At 49.1% G+C, this 12,345-nt stretch overlaps 1 protein-coding gene across 3 annotated transcripts in view; it reads left to right on the plus strand.

Annotated features, from left to right (window-relative positions):
* Positions 1–977: 977 nt before the first annotated feature.
* Positions 978–12,345, plus strand: part of RFX1 (regulatory factor X1) — a 52,834-nt gene continuing 41,466 nt past the window's right edge. For all 3 annotated transcript variants that reach the window (XM_030545850.1, XM_030545853.1, XM_030545852.1), the window contains exons 1-2: positions 978–1,103; positions 9,779–10,104. In XM_030545850.1, coding sequence (XP_030401710.1) covers positions 9,831–10,104 — 274 coding nt within the window. In that variant the 5' untranslated portion in view covers positions 978–1,103; positions 9,779–9,830. The remainder of the gene's footprint in view (positions 1,104–9,778; positions 10,105–12,345) is intronic.

Below are 12,345 nucleotides of genomic sequence, written 5' to 3' on the forward strand. Positions count from 1 at the left end.
TAGTCTGGCATGTGGGGAGCAGCTATAGGGAAGCTTGCCTCCCTGCAACTTGTGCTGTGCGGGACGTAATGTCCCAGGAGCACCCCCCTGCAGATTTGTGATCAGGCCAGCAGCCTGTGTCAATGCATTTCACTGAGCCCGTGCACGCTGTGGGCACAGCTTTGGGGATCTGCTCTATGGCGGGTGCACGCTTATGCAGTGCCACCGAGCACTCAGTGATGTCATCTGCATATCAGTGACATCACTGCCTCACAAGGCATTGCATCACTGTGGGTTTTTGAAGCACAGGGTGATGTCACACCCCGCGCAGTGACGTCAAATGTTTGCGATAGGAGATGGTCAGTGGCCATCCAGCCACAGCAGAGACAGGCAGGGAAACACCTAGTCTCTGCTAACCAAGAACTACATTTCCCATCATCCCACAGGGCACAGCCCGCATGCGCATTTCTCCCACGCTGGGGCGCGGCTCTACAGTCCCCAACTGACACTTCCTCTCCAACTGACTGAAGGCGTCTGTAACCAATTGCAACCCGCCAACGCCCTGACTGGCCAATCCCAACCCGCCTCCTCAACCCCCCCGCCCCACCCCGAGACCGACGGAGGAACTGCCCAATCAACGTGGAGACACACGTGACGAGAGGCCAATCAACACGCTCCAAGCGAAACAGACCAATTAAAACCAGACTAGGAAGCGGGTAGTTAAATGAGTAGCACGGCCTGCAACCAACCAGAGCGAGCAGGGTACAGATTGACAGCCAGAGTGCCCAATGGAGCGGCCAGCTCCGTCCAATCAGCCCCGGGGCCTCCCTCTCTCCCCTTCGGCCCCGCCCGTAGCCGAGGTGGGTAGCAACAGTTGCCCCGGTGAGGGAACACGGAGGGCGCCATAGCCACGGTAGTCGTGGCGACCAGGAAACCCGGCAACAACAACAACAACCGCCCCGAGCGGACCCCCTCCCCCCCCCCCGACTAATCGATACCCTCCAAAAATCCGGCACCGCCGCGGCCGATGACCGGCGGCTCCACCCGACCCCGGCGCGTCGGATCCTGAAGTGAAGCCGCCTCCGCGGGGCTCCGCCAGCGGGCCGCGGGGCGGGACAGTTCAGGTGGGTCCGACTCTAATTCCCGCTCCACACAAAATGGCTGCGGGGGGGGCGCGCCCCCGAGAGGAAAGGGGGCTACAGGCGATGACTCGGAGCCTCGCGCCAGAGGAAGGCGCCGCCCTCGCTCCAGTGAGGGCCCGGCCGTTGCCCCGGGATTAAGAAGGGCCCAGGCCCGGTGGGCGGGGCTTACAGCGCTCCCCGGTGATTGGTGGGCGGGCGGGCCAATGAGAAGAAGCGGGGCGGCGGGGGCCACCAATGGGGACGGGAGGGGGCGGGGCCGACATGGGGAGCCCCTGCCCCCAACACTAAGGTGGGTTTACAAAGTGGGGGAGGGGCTCCCTCTGTGATGTCATAGAGCGCGCGGCAGTGATGTCATGCTGTGACATCACAGGGCTTCATCCCCAGGGGGTAAAATGCCCCGGCCCCGACCGCGCCTGCCGGGACCCCGCTGCCCTGCCCGGCCGGTGTCTGTTAGGACGTCCTTGTGAGGCGCTGCCAGGTCAGCCAGGGAGGCATCCAAATGGCATCACCCCCACGCCGTGAGGATCCAGTCGGATAGGGCCTCGTGTCGGCCCAGCACGAGGATGCATTCAGAAGTCAAGACCGTATTCCAGGGCCACAGGTTTCAAAACGCCCAAGCGTGGCATCAGAACCGCTTTGCACCGTGTTGTGGTGGTGATGTACTCAGATATACTAGGAAGTCAAAATAGCAGCATCGCATGCACAGAGGATGCATTATGATATCATTGTATGATGTCAAACTCGTCCTGGCAAAAGGGGGTCTTGCCTCAGAGCAGCGCTGAGCCACAAGAGGTGATGATGATACATTGAAACTTCATGTCTTAACCCAATGGCCATCATGTGGAGTCAAAAGGTGAGGCGGTGACAGTGCCTTTGAAATGTCATCACTCCACAAGGCCTCACGCTGATGTCTCAAACGCCATCACACTGTGGGTGACACGTCAGTATTGTGTCAAAATGGCATCAAAGCTGCCGCTGCTCATGCGTGTGCAAAATGTCATTGTGACAGTGTGTCAAAGTGTCATTGTGTTGTCACACTGTGGCACTGGGAGATGACAACATAGCACCAAAATACCACAGATCAGACACAGCATGATCGCATTTCCCAGGCCCTGGAAACAATTGCCAGACCCATGCATGTCCTCAGTTAATTGAATCCTGTCAACAAAATTGGAGCAATTCAGGAAAATTAGGGATGAGGACCATTCGCCAGGGAAATTGTCTTCTCCCTGGCTCTAAATTACCCATTCCCTGGCTTTAAATGTTCAGTAGGGGGTAGATTTGCACCTTCCATATATTTTCCTGTGGTTCGCATTACTGTTTCATAATTGTATTACGATGCTGCGTTTATCTTGGACTGTGGGTCCTTTGTGTGACTTTTCCCTTGATCTCCTGCTGGGCATTTCACAAATAAATTGCAAGGGGATAGGTAAAATGGGGAGGAATGAGATGTTGTTATACATAGAGATGAGGCTTGTGGGGAGTAGCAACTAGGAGTTGTATGGACATTGCTCAGTTTAGGTTGAGTGAGAAGGAAGAGGAGGCTCTTACGTTGCAAAAGTCAGGATATAGGATATAACCTTGTGAGGTGCTGAGTGCCCTCAACATCTCTTGAAGCCAGAGGGAGTTGAGCATGCTCAGCATCTTACGCCCTCTAATCAGGGATCTTGGTTGTAAATTTGTCATTCCAAAAGCCTGGAGAGTTTTAATTTGTTCCTGTCATCCATGCCCTTTTGTATCAGTCTGGCCCCAGCCAGCGTTAAGGAAATCACATGTTTTGTGAAGAGATTCCAGCACTTTGTCTCATGCATGTGGAGGGGAGGATGCTGTTCACAGGATCTAACTGGAGAACAAAGTGCATGAGAATAAGAGACAAGCTCGGCAGAATAGTCTGTTGCTTTGATCCTTGATGAGACAAATCTGTCATTTAAAGGGCCAGTGGAGCTGGAGTGAGTGGACACTTTGTGTCATTAAACACGAAAATTAACACAAATAAAGGGAAACAGTCAGGTTAAAGATCATATGTTTTATAGAAGTGTTCCTGCCTTTCTTTGAAAGGAAGAGTAGTTTTGTGATTAACGTACAGGACTGGCAGTTAAGAGTTCTGGATTCCATTTCTAGCTATATGAGAGGCTTCCTCTTTGACTTCAGGTAAACCACATTAACCTCTCTGCCTCAGTTTTCCTCTCTGTAAGATGAACATAATGATACCCACCTCCCAAAAGCATTAAGAAATTTAATTCATAAATGTTTGCAATAGACAGTGTTAGAGAAGTACAGAATAGTAGTAATTATCATTATCTGTGTTACTCCTGACACCTTCAATTTATAAAAGGAAAAGATTTTACAAATCAGATTCACGTCTCATTATTTATGCTGGGTCCAGGGCTGAATTTGGTCAGTTTCACTTTTATTTCCTCACCAGTTTCACCTTCAGGTTCTCAAGCAGTTGGCAGCCACTGGGGTCTTTGCTGTGTGGTCCCCCCACTTTGTGCAGCAGACATGGGTCTTCCCGAGCATCTTTGTATGCTTACAGACCCACACAAAGCACTTCCAGACAGGGTCCTACACATTGTGAACTATGACATTTAATCAAAAGGCTCAGGCTGTTAACCTGAGGTTCCTGGCCAAATTCCAACTCAGGTGATTCCATTTTGCTTCTGCAGTTTCGGCTGGATACAGGTTTCTGTTAAATAGCTGCCACATCCCCCACCACCAGAGATGGCTGCATTTTAGTGATAATGCCAATGTGTAACATGCTCCCTGGGATTCTTTAGAAGGAAAAGGCTCTACAGGAACATGAGATTGTTATTGTTATTTGAGCTCATTGTGTAAGAGTTTTTAACCTTCAAACCTTGGTGAATTTCATGCTGATGAAAGGTGTTGGATTGAGACCGCTCTGTAGAACAATGACAAGGCAAGCTTCCCTTGTGCATATACCCCTCCTCCAGCCTTGGAGAGACCCACTCTGGGGTAAGAGGCAAGTATGGCCCATTTAACCATTAGCCAAGACAGTCAGCTAGGTCCCATTGTAAATCCTAACATGCTAGGGGAATTTGTTCACAGCAGCGTTGTCCCCAGATACTATAGAAGCCCGGTTCAGGCTTGCAGGGTAGATGTGAATGTTCAGATAAATCAGAAGTATTCAAGTCATCAGGGCCTGATGAAATTCATCCTGGGGTGCTTAAAGAACTAGCTGAAGCAATCTCGGAACCATTAGCAGTGATCTTCGATAATCCTGGAGAATGGGTAAGGTCCCAGAGGAGTGGAGAAGGACAAACATAATACCTGTCTTTAAAAAGGACAAAGAGGACCTGCACTTAGGAAGGAAAAATCAAATGCGGAATAAATGGCTAGGTGGTAATATAGCTGAAAATGGTCCGGGGGTTATAGTGGATCACAAGTTGAAATATGGGTCAACAATGTGATACAGTTGCAAAGAAGGTTAATATAATATCATATATATTCTTACTATAATTCTGGGGTGTATTAACACAAGTGTCATATATAAGACACAAGGTAGTTGTCCCACTCTGCACAGCACTGGTGAGGCTTCAGCTGGAGTTCTGTGTCCAATTCTCGGAGTCACACTTCAAGAAAGATGAGGACAAACTGGAGAGAGTCCACAGGAGAGCAACAAAAATGATGGAAGGTTTAGAAAATCTGACCTATCAGGACAAAATAAAAAACTGGACATGTTTAGTCTTGGAAAGGTCGACGGAGGGGAGACCTGATAGCAGTTTCAGATCTGTTCAGGGTTGTTATAAAGAGAATGGTGATCAATTGTTCTCCATGGCCACTGAAGGTAGGACTAGAAGGAATTGGCTGCATTTGCAGCACGGGAGGTTTAGGATAGATGTTAGGAAAAGCTTTCTAACTGTAAGGATAGCAGAGTACAGGAACAGGCTTCCAAGGCAGGTGGTAGAATCCCCATCATTGGAGTCTTTAGGAACAGGTTAGACAGACACCTGTCAGGGATACTCTAGGGGGCTGGATTTAATGTCTCTCTTGAGATCCCTGCCAGCCAGACATTTGTGTGATTCTATGAGATAAAACCATGAGGTGCAGCACAATTCAGGATCATTGCTTAAACACACTTCAATCCTGTCTATTGTGCACAAGCCACCTCTCCTGTGCTGTTACCCCAACCCAGTAGGAAGGAGAATGTGGACAAGCCCCTAAGATGGTCACTAGGAATTGGCCCATGACCACTTCCAGACTCATTTTACATGGGTCACTAAAATAACTCCAGGTGCTGGCAACTTTTGGTCACTACAAAATTACCAATGTAGACTGGGACCAGCAGTCGAGAGGTGACCCCTGAACCAGCCAGTTCCCCCAACACCTTGCTCATTCCCCGTGGTCACTGAGTCTCCCAGCTGTCTGCCATTTGCATTCAGCATCTTGTGCAGAGGAAGCTTCCATAGCACATTGTTAGACTACTGTGTGCTTTTAAAAAAAGCACCATCCAAAGATCGGAGCAGCCTTGTGAGATGTCTCCTCTGATTGGGGCATTCAGTAGCCCTGAGTGTTCCTTTGCTCTGAGGGAGGAGGACAGGTTAATGCAATCCAGAGGCCCTTTCACAAGGTTTTATGTGCCTGATTTGAGAGATTGGCCCTCTTGCTCTACAGCATTAGGAGAATCGGCAAGTGGCTGGAGCCAGGAACTTGCCCCAGGCCTGGGCCTCAGAAGGGGCCTCGCACCCATGTGGAAATGCAGGCCCTTCAGCATCTCGGAGAATCAGGCCCCATATTTGTTTGCTGTGATTCATTCTGGGGGTGGGGAATGGATCTAAAAACAGACAGGTTATTTCCAAGCTCGGCATGTTCCTAAAGGAGTGACCAAGGGCACAGAAACCTTTGGAATGTGGATTGTGCCTTGTGCCTTAAGCTGAGCACTGCGGCTTTGCGCATGCTGTGGCCTTCCTGCCTGCCAGAAAGCAATCCTGGCTATTGCAGTGCTGTTGGCATGTGGGAAATGCCTGCCTAGCCGCATGTGCCCATGGCTGCAAATGATCCATAGGGACACTTAGTAATGTCAGAAAAGAGAGGTCTTTTCATTGGCTGAGAAGCTCTTCACATCTTCAGTGAAATTTGCAGCTATTAACTAGGTAATCCTCTCTGTCCCCAGATTAGCCTTATCCCCATTTTACAAATTGGGAAACTGAGGCACAGAGGATGGCTTGCTCAAGGTCATAGAGATGGGCATAGAATCCCGGCGTCACACATACCTCTCAGAGCGGGGACTAGAACCAGCTCAAAGGTCTGCTTTAAGAACTAGAACTCCTCCTTCCAGAGGCTCTAGGCAGTAGTTCTTTCCTACCTGATGCTTAGACCTCTAAGCCAGTGGTTCTCAGCCAGGAGCCCGGGGCCCCCTGGGGAGCCGCGAGCAGGTTTCAGGGGGTCCTCCAAGCAGGGCCAGCATTAGACTTGCTGGGACCCAGGGTAGAAAGCCAAAGCCCCACTGCATGGGGCTGAAGCCCGGGGGCCCTGAGCCCTGCCACCCAGGGCTGAAACTGAAGCCTGAGCAATGTAGCTTTGCAGGGGCCCCTACAGCAAGGGGTCCCAGACAACTGCCCTGCTTGCTACCCCCTAACGCCGGCCCTGGCTTTTCTAATTAGAAAACTAGTTATTGTGGCACAGATGGGCTGTGGAGTTTTTATAGCATGTGTGGGTAGGGGGACACCTCAGAAAGATAAAGGTTGAGAACCCCTGCTCTAAGCCATCTCTCCCAGCTGTGATTGTGGCTGCAGTCTGTAGTGCTGCTGGGTGAAAAGACCTCAGTCCCCAGCAGCTTTAGAGGTAGGGGTGTGTGTGTGTGGACGCTCAGATACTTGTATCTACTCACATCCTTCCTTGGGGACCTGGCGGTGAGAGACAAAGGAGCAGCCCTGCCCCTGGGATGCCCAATGCGTCCGATGGTCCAGAACCCTCACACCCAAAGGGTGGTGGTGGATAACAATGAAAAGCTGAAGGGTCAATAATGGACACCCAGCCCCCGTTACATGCGGGCTTGGCCTGGGCCCTATCGTGAATATTTATTCAGATGCCCAGCCTTCCATGTCCATATCCAGCTTCCTCCCCTCAGAATATCAGGGTGCCCGTATCCTGTAGGTTAAAATATTCATGTATTTTAGCTCATTATCATAGACATCACCTATTGCTAAAGCAAGTTTGTGATTAAACATCTGCCAACGATTCTATCCTAAAATTCCCACGTCCAGGCTCAGCTCAGTGTTCTTAATGTTGCCTGGTATCATTATGAACCAGTTCTCTCTCTCGAGCAAGCTGTTCCCAGTTCCCCAAATCTAGGGTAACTGTCAGGCCATTTTATCAGTGCTAAGGGTCATGGGCCTGCTTTACTTATGCTAACCTGCTTGAGCCAATGTCTTACAAGACATGGGCGTGTAGATTCCTTGCGTTACTGCTGAGCAAAATAAAAGGCTACGGTAGCTCTGTGGGCTCTGAGAGCCAGCGAGGTGGAAGGGACAGGGAGAGCTGGGAGGCATGCAGCTGGGAAGCACACCAAGGGCAAACGGGCACCCCTGGACTGGCTCTGGGGTGGGAGCTTTGGCAGATCAGAGTGACAAATGAAAACTGTTGTCAAAAAGCTTCAGGGCAGACTCTAGGGAGTCATGACTCCTCTAACTCCAGAGTCTGGGTTGTTGTCTCTGAGAAGCAACTGATGGCCTTGGCTGCTGCTTACGGCACATGATTCTTATTACTTCTCCCTCAGAGACCCTGACGCAGGAGCACACACACCAGAAATGCTGCTGTCTGAGCTTCTGTCCTTATCTTTAGCAGTGCGAGAAAGGGATCGGTCTATGCAAAGCTGAGTGGAGTTGCTCCAGGCCCTTCCTCAAAGCACTTCCCCTCTGAGGATCTCAACTCACTTTACAAATATTAATCAATCCTCAGTGTTATCTCTGTTTTACAGATGGGGAAACTGAGGCATCAAGTGGCAAAGTGACTCAGCTGAGCTCTTCCAGTGGGTCACTGATGGATTAGAGAGTGAGACCCAGGAGCTCTGACTTCCAGGCTCCTGCTCTAATCACTAGATCACACTAAAGCTGGCAGTCAGGGTGATGAGGTTCTGCTAGGCTAGAAGGCACTGTGGTCTAGTGGGTAGAGTAAGGGATCAGGTGAAAAGAAATCTGGATCTGATCCTAACTCTGCCACTGACTCATTTGTGTGTGCTTGGGAAGAGTCACTGCCTCGCTCCATGCCTCGGTTTACCCACTTCACTAGCATCTCCCAGAGGCTGTGAGATCCCTAATTAATTAATGCTTGTAAATTGCTTTGAGATCCTCAGTCCAAGAACGCTCGGGAGTGTCAAGGGATTACTGTAGACTGGACTCTACTGCCATGGGCTCTCTTGTAACATGAACATGCTCTGTAACAGTAAGTGTGATGTGTGTCAGTTGTACGAGTGAGCACTCTCCTTCTCTAATATATCTGCGGCCTGGCTCCCTTCTGCTGATGCGGCCTGCTTCAGACCTTCAGATTTCTAATAATATTTAACTTTTGCATAGCACTTTTCACTGCAAAGCTTTTTGTAAACCCTTCAACATAAACCACCAGTGAAATGCAGTCACTTCTGGGGCTTAGAGGGGCAATCAGCAGGTGCACAAGGGAAATTTAACATAAGAACATAAGAACGGCCATATTGAGTCAGACCAAAGGCCATGAATGAGAGAGAAAGCCCTGCCTTACTCTTTTGAAAAGTGTCCTGGGATGTTTCCATATCCGTAGGAGCTGATGGACCTTGTTTTATTTTAATTTTATCCATGAATCTCCAACACAGTGAAATGCACAGGACTCAGCCTCGGAAGGGGTGAGCTGGTGATGCTGTCAGAATCTCCAGCAGGCCTGGAGACAAAATTCTGCTCTGTTGATGTGAATCTGTGTATTTACATCAGTGTCACTGATTTGCAGAATATGGTCTCGCGGGTTTCACATCTGAGTGCAAAGCTATCCTTTCCCAGGTGCTGGACCAAATCCAGCCCTGGTGTAAGAGGAGAGTTGCCCCTGGGGTTGCAGTTGATCCGTCAAGCTGAAGCTTGATTGTTTGTTATGTGGAAATGATGCAGTTTCCAAAATCCCAGTTTCATTTGGAGATGCAGACACTCAGCGCCTCTGGAAACCGGGGTCAAGTTGGGCACCCACAATCCGAGGCTACTACCAAAAATGCCAGCTTAAGGGCCTGCTTCTCCTCTCCCTCATGCCCACTGGCTTTGGTGGAGTTACTGCGGATTTCCCTCAGTGGAAGGGAGCGCAGAAGCAGGCTGATCTCCAATTTCAGTACAGTTAAAAAGGGTGTGTTGTGGTGGGGATCTGGGAAAGATAATTGACGCAGCTTCGTAAATTGCATCCAGTCATAATGTGGGGATTGGTTCTGAACAGGTTTCTCCAGAACCGTTACTGTTTGTAACAAACAGGCCTGTTTGTGCAGAGGAAGATGAACTCTGCTACTGCTTTTTCCTACTGTAATTGACTGTAATTAGTTATTAACCGTGGGGTGTAATTAAGTTATTGGTTAACGAATAGAACAGCAGGGAGCTGTTTCTATCCTCAGATCCGCTTTACAATTGATTAATTGTTTTTTCTTTCTTTCTTTTTTTTATTTTGTTTTTTCCTCTTTTTTTTCTCAACAAAAGGAAGCAAAAAAAAAAAAAAGCCTTATTTATTATCATTTTCCCCACTGTTGGCATGGCAACACAGGCGTACGTTACGGAATTACAGGCAGCTCAGCAACAGTCACAACAGCAACAGGCGCAGCAACAGCCGACGGCGACGGCAACAACGGCGGCACCAGCACCAGCCCAGCAACAATATGTAGCGGAATTGCAAAGCACGCAGCAACAACCAGCCACTCAGAAACAGTATGTCTCGGAAATCCAGGCCCCACAGCCGCAGGCTCAGGCCACGGGCCAACCAACTCCAACACCAGCCCCACAGCAGTATATCATAGTCACGGTGTCCGGTAAGTCTGGGAGGAGTGTGGTGGAGGAAAGCCTCATGGCTTCTCACATGTTATGGTTGCTCCTTCAGTCTGAGTGGTTAGTTAATGCCAGGGGCCTTTCAGAATTGTTTAGGCTGAGGAATCGATTATATGAGCCAGGTATATTCTTGGTGTTACCTTGTTTATTTCCAAAAAATGTCTGCTGAGTGCTGTTTCTCTGACGATAGAAACAAACAGCAGCAGGCTATTTCCTTCCTCAGAAATCCCAGTGCCTGCACCTCCAGCGAGCTCTGTGCCCAAGAAGCTAGATACTCTGCTTCACCTCAAGGTCACACTCACACTCCTGGCTGTTTTTTCCAACACACACAGGCAGCAGCCAACATCCTAGCCCCTGTGTTTGCAACCAGGGAAACCCCTCGGCCCATACAACTTAGCTCTGACCTATCATGTGACCTAGCGCCTTGGGCGGTAGCTTCCATGTTTGCAGCTGTCTCTGCTACCTAAAGAGTCTTTATTGTTTTTTCTATTGGGCCTAAAACTATGCTTGCCACAAACATAAGTTTTAGGTCTGAGATTGTCTTTAGATACAAGATTCACTGCTAGCCCCTTTCAGCAGAACATTGTGTGTATTTATTCCAGTCTTGCTCCCTCAGGAGACCACTGACTTGAGCAAGAACAGGATCAGGCCTAGAGGTTTATATTATCTGTCTATGGACACAGCCTCTGGGTACATGTATGTAATTGAAACAAATAGCAGTCACCTCTGCCTTCAATAGATGGGCATGAGCTCCTTCTTATGTGTTTTAGGTCCTTCTATGACCTGGACCACCACAGTATCTGAGCGCCTCACAGTCTTTGTTGTATTTACCCTCAGGCCCCCTCGGGCAGCAGGGAAATATTTGTATTCCCATTTTACGGGTGAATAACTGAGTCCCAGAGAGACTAAGTGAGCTGGCGGAGGTCACACAGGCAGAGAATTGAATTGGGTCTCCCAAATCCCACGCCAGTGCCTGAACTACTGGAACCATCCTTCCTCTCTTCCTGATCATCCCTGTCCACCTGGCCTCTTGCCATCCTCTGGATCAGCACCAGTAGTATGGTTCTGCAGGGAATCTCTGCCCCCAGGGACAGCTGTGCAGCCTCATTGCCTTTGTAACCCCCTCGGAATTAATCAGCAATTCTCTTGATGAGGCACGAGCCACAAGAGACTCTGCCTTGCTCCCCCAGAGCTCTCTTGGCTCCGCAGGACTAATCAGAGTGAGAAGCAGCCACATCTGACTGTTGCCTCTACAGTCAGCAGGTAGATCCTGCCAGGGCGAAGGTCTGAGAGGTACGAAGGAGCAATAATCATGCTTCAGAATAGAACATGTGCTTTAAAATATATCCAAGCTGTGGAAAAGGCTCAGGTAAGCAGAGGCACCTTTATACAGTGATCTGGAGAGCTGACTCTCCACTGAGAACTAACCATACATCAAGAGACTTTCAGCAAGAGATGGACTTATTCCAGTGCGCTGCTGCTATTGAGAATATTTATGCGAGGCTCCTCCTTTATCATCTCTCGGCAACTCCAGATACAAAGGTACTCGCTTTTCAAGTAAAAAGATAATAATTTAATGCCACCAGACCGCAAACTCCCCCTGAGATCGGGGAGTCAAACCAGGTTCTTTCTGGCTTACGCATCATCAATTCAGATTTGAATTTGGAATGTAGTGTGTTCCGTTGGTGATGTATGAGTCAGAATAGAATCCAGCTCATTCTCCCAGGACTGGGTTTCCTCCGCAGGTCTAACAGAAACAAGAAGTCATAAAACCATAGGTTAGTCACTGTAGAACCTATCTATTACCATAGCTCTGCACTGTTATAACCATATTATTTATTGGTCTAGAGCCAATCTATCAGGGTTTCATAGATTATAAAGCCAGTAGAGATCCTCAGTTTGACCTCCTGTATAACCCAGGCTATAGGACATCCTTGAATCAATTCCTGTGTGTACGAGTTTAGAAAAACATCTAGTCTTGATTTAAAAATGGCTAGAGATGGAGAATCCACCACAGCTCTTGGTAACTTGTTCCAGTGGTTAATTACCCTGACTGTTATAAACGTGCACCTTGCGTCTAGGCTGAATTTGTCTAGTTTCCAGCCAGCCGAGCTTCTTAGACCTTCCTCTGCCAGATTGAAGAGCCCGTTATCAAAGTTTTGTTCCCCGTGCAAGTACTTGCAGGCTGTGATCAAGTCACCCCTTAGCCTTTTCTTGGTTAGACT

This window comes from Gopherus evgoodei, unplaced genomic scaffold (genome assembly GCF_007399415.2).
Source record: "Gopherus evgoodei ecotype Sinaloan lineage unplaced genomic scaffold, rGopEvg1_v1.p scaffold_40_arrow_ctg1, whole genome shotgun sequence".
Classification (NCBI taxonomy): domain Eukaryota; kingdom Metazoa; phylum Chordata; order Testudines; family Testudinidae; genus Gopherus; species Gopherus evgoodei.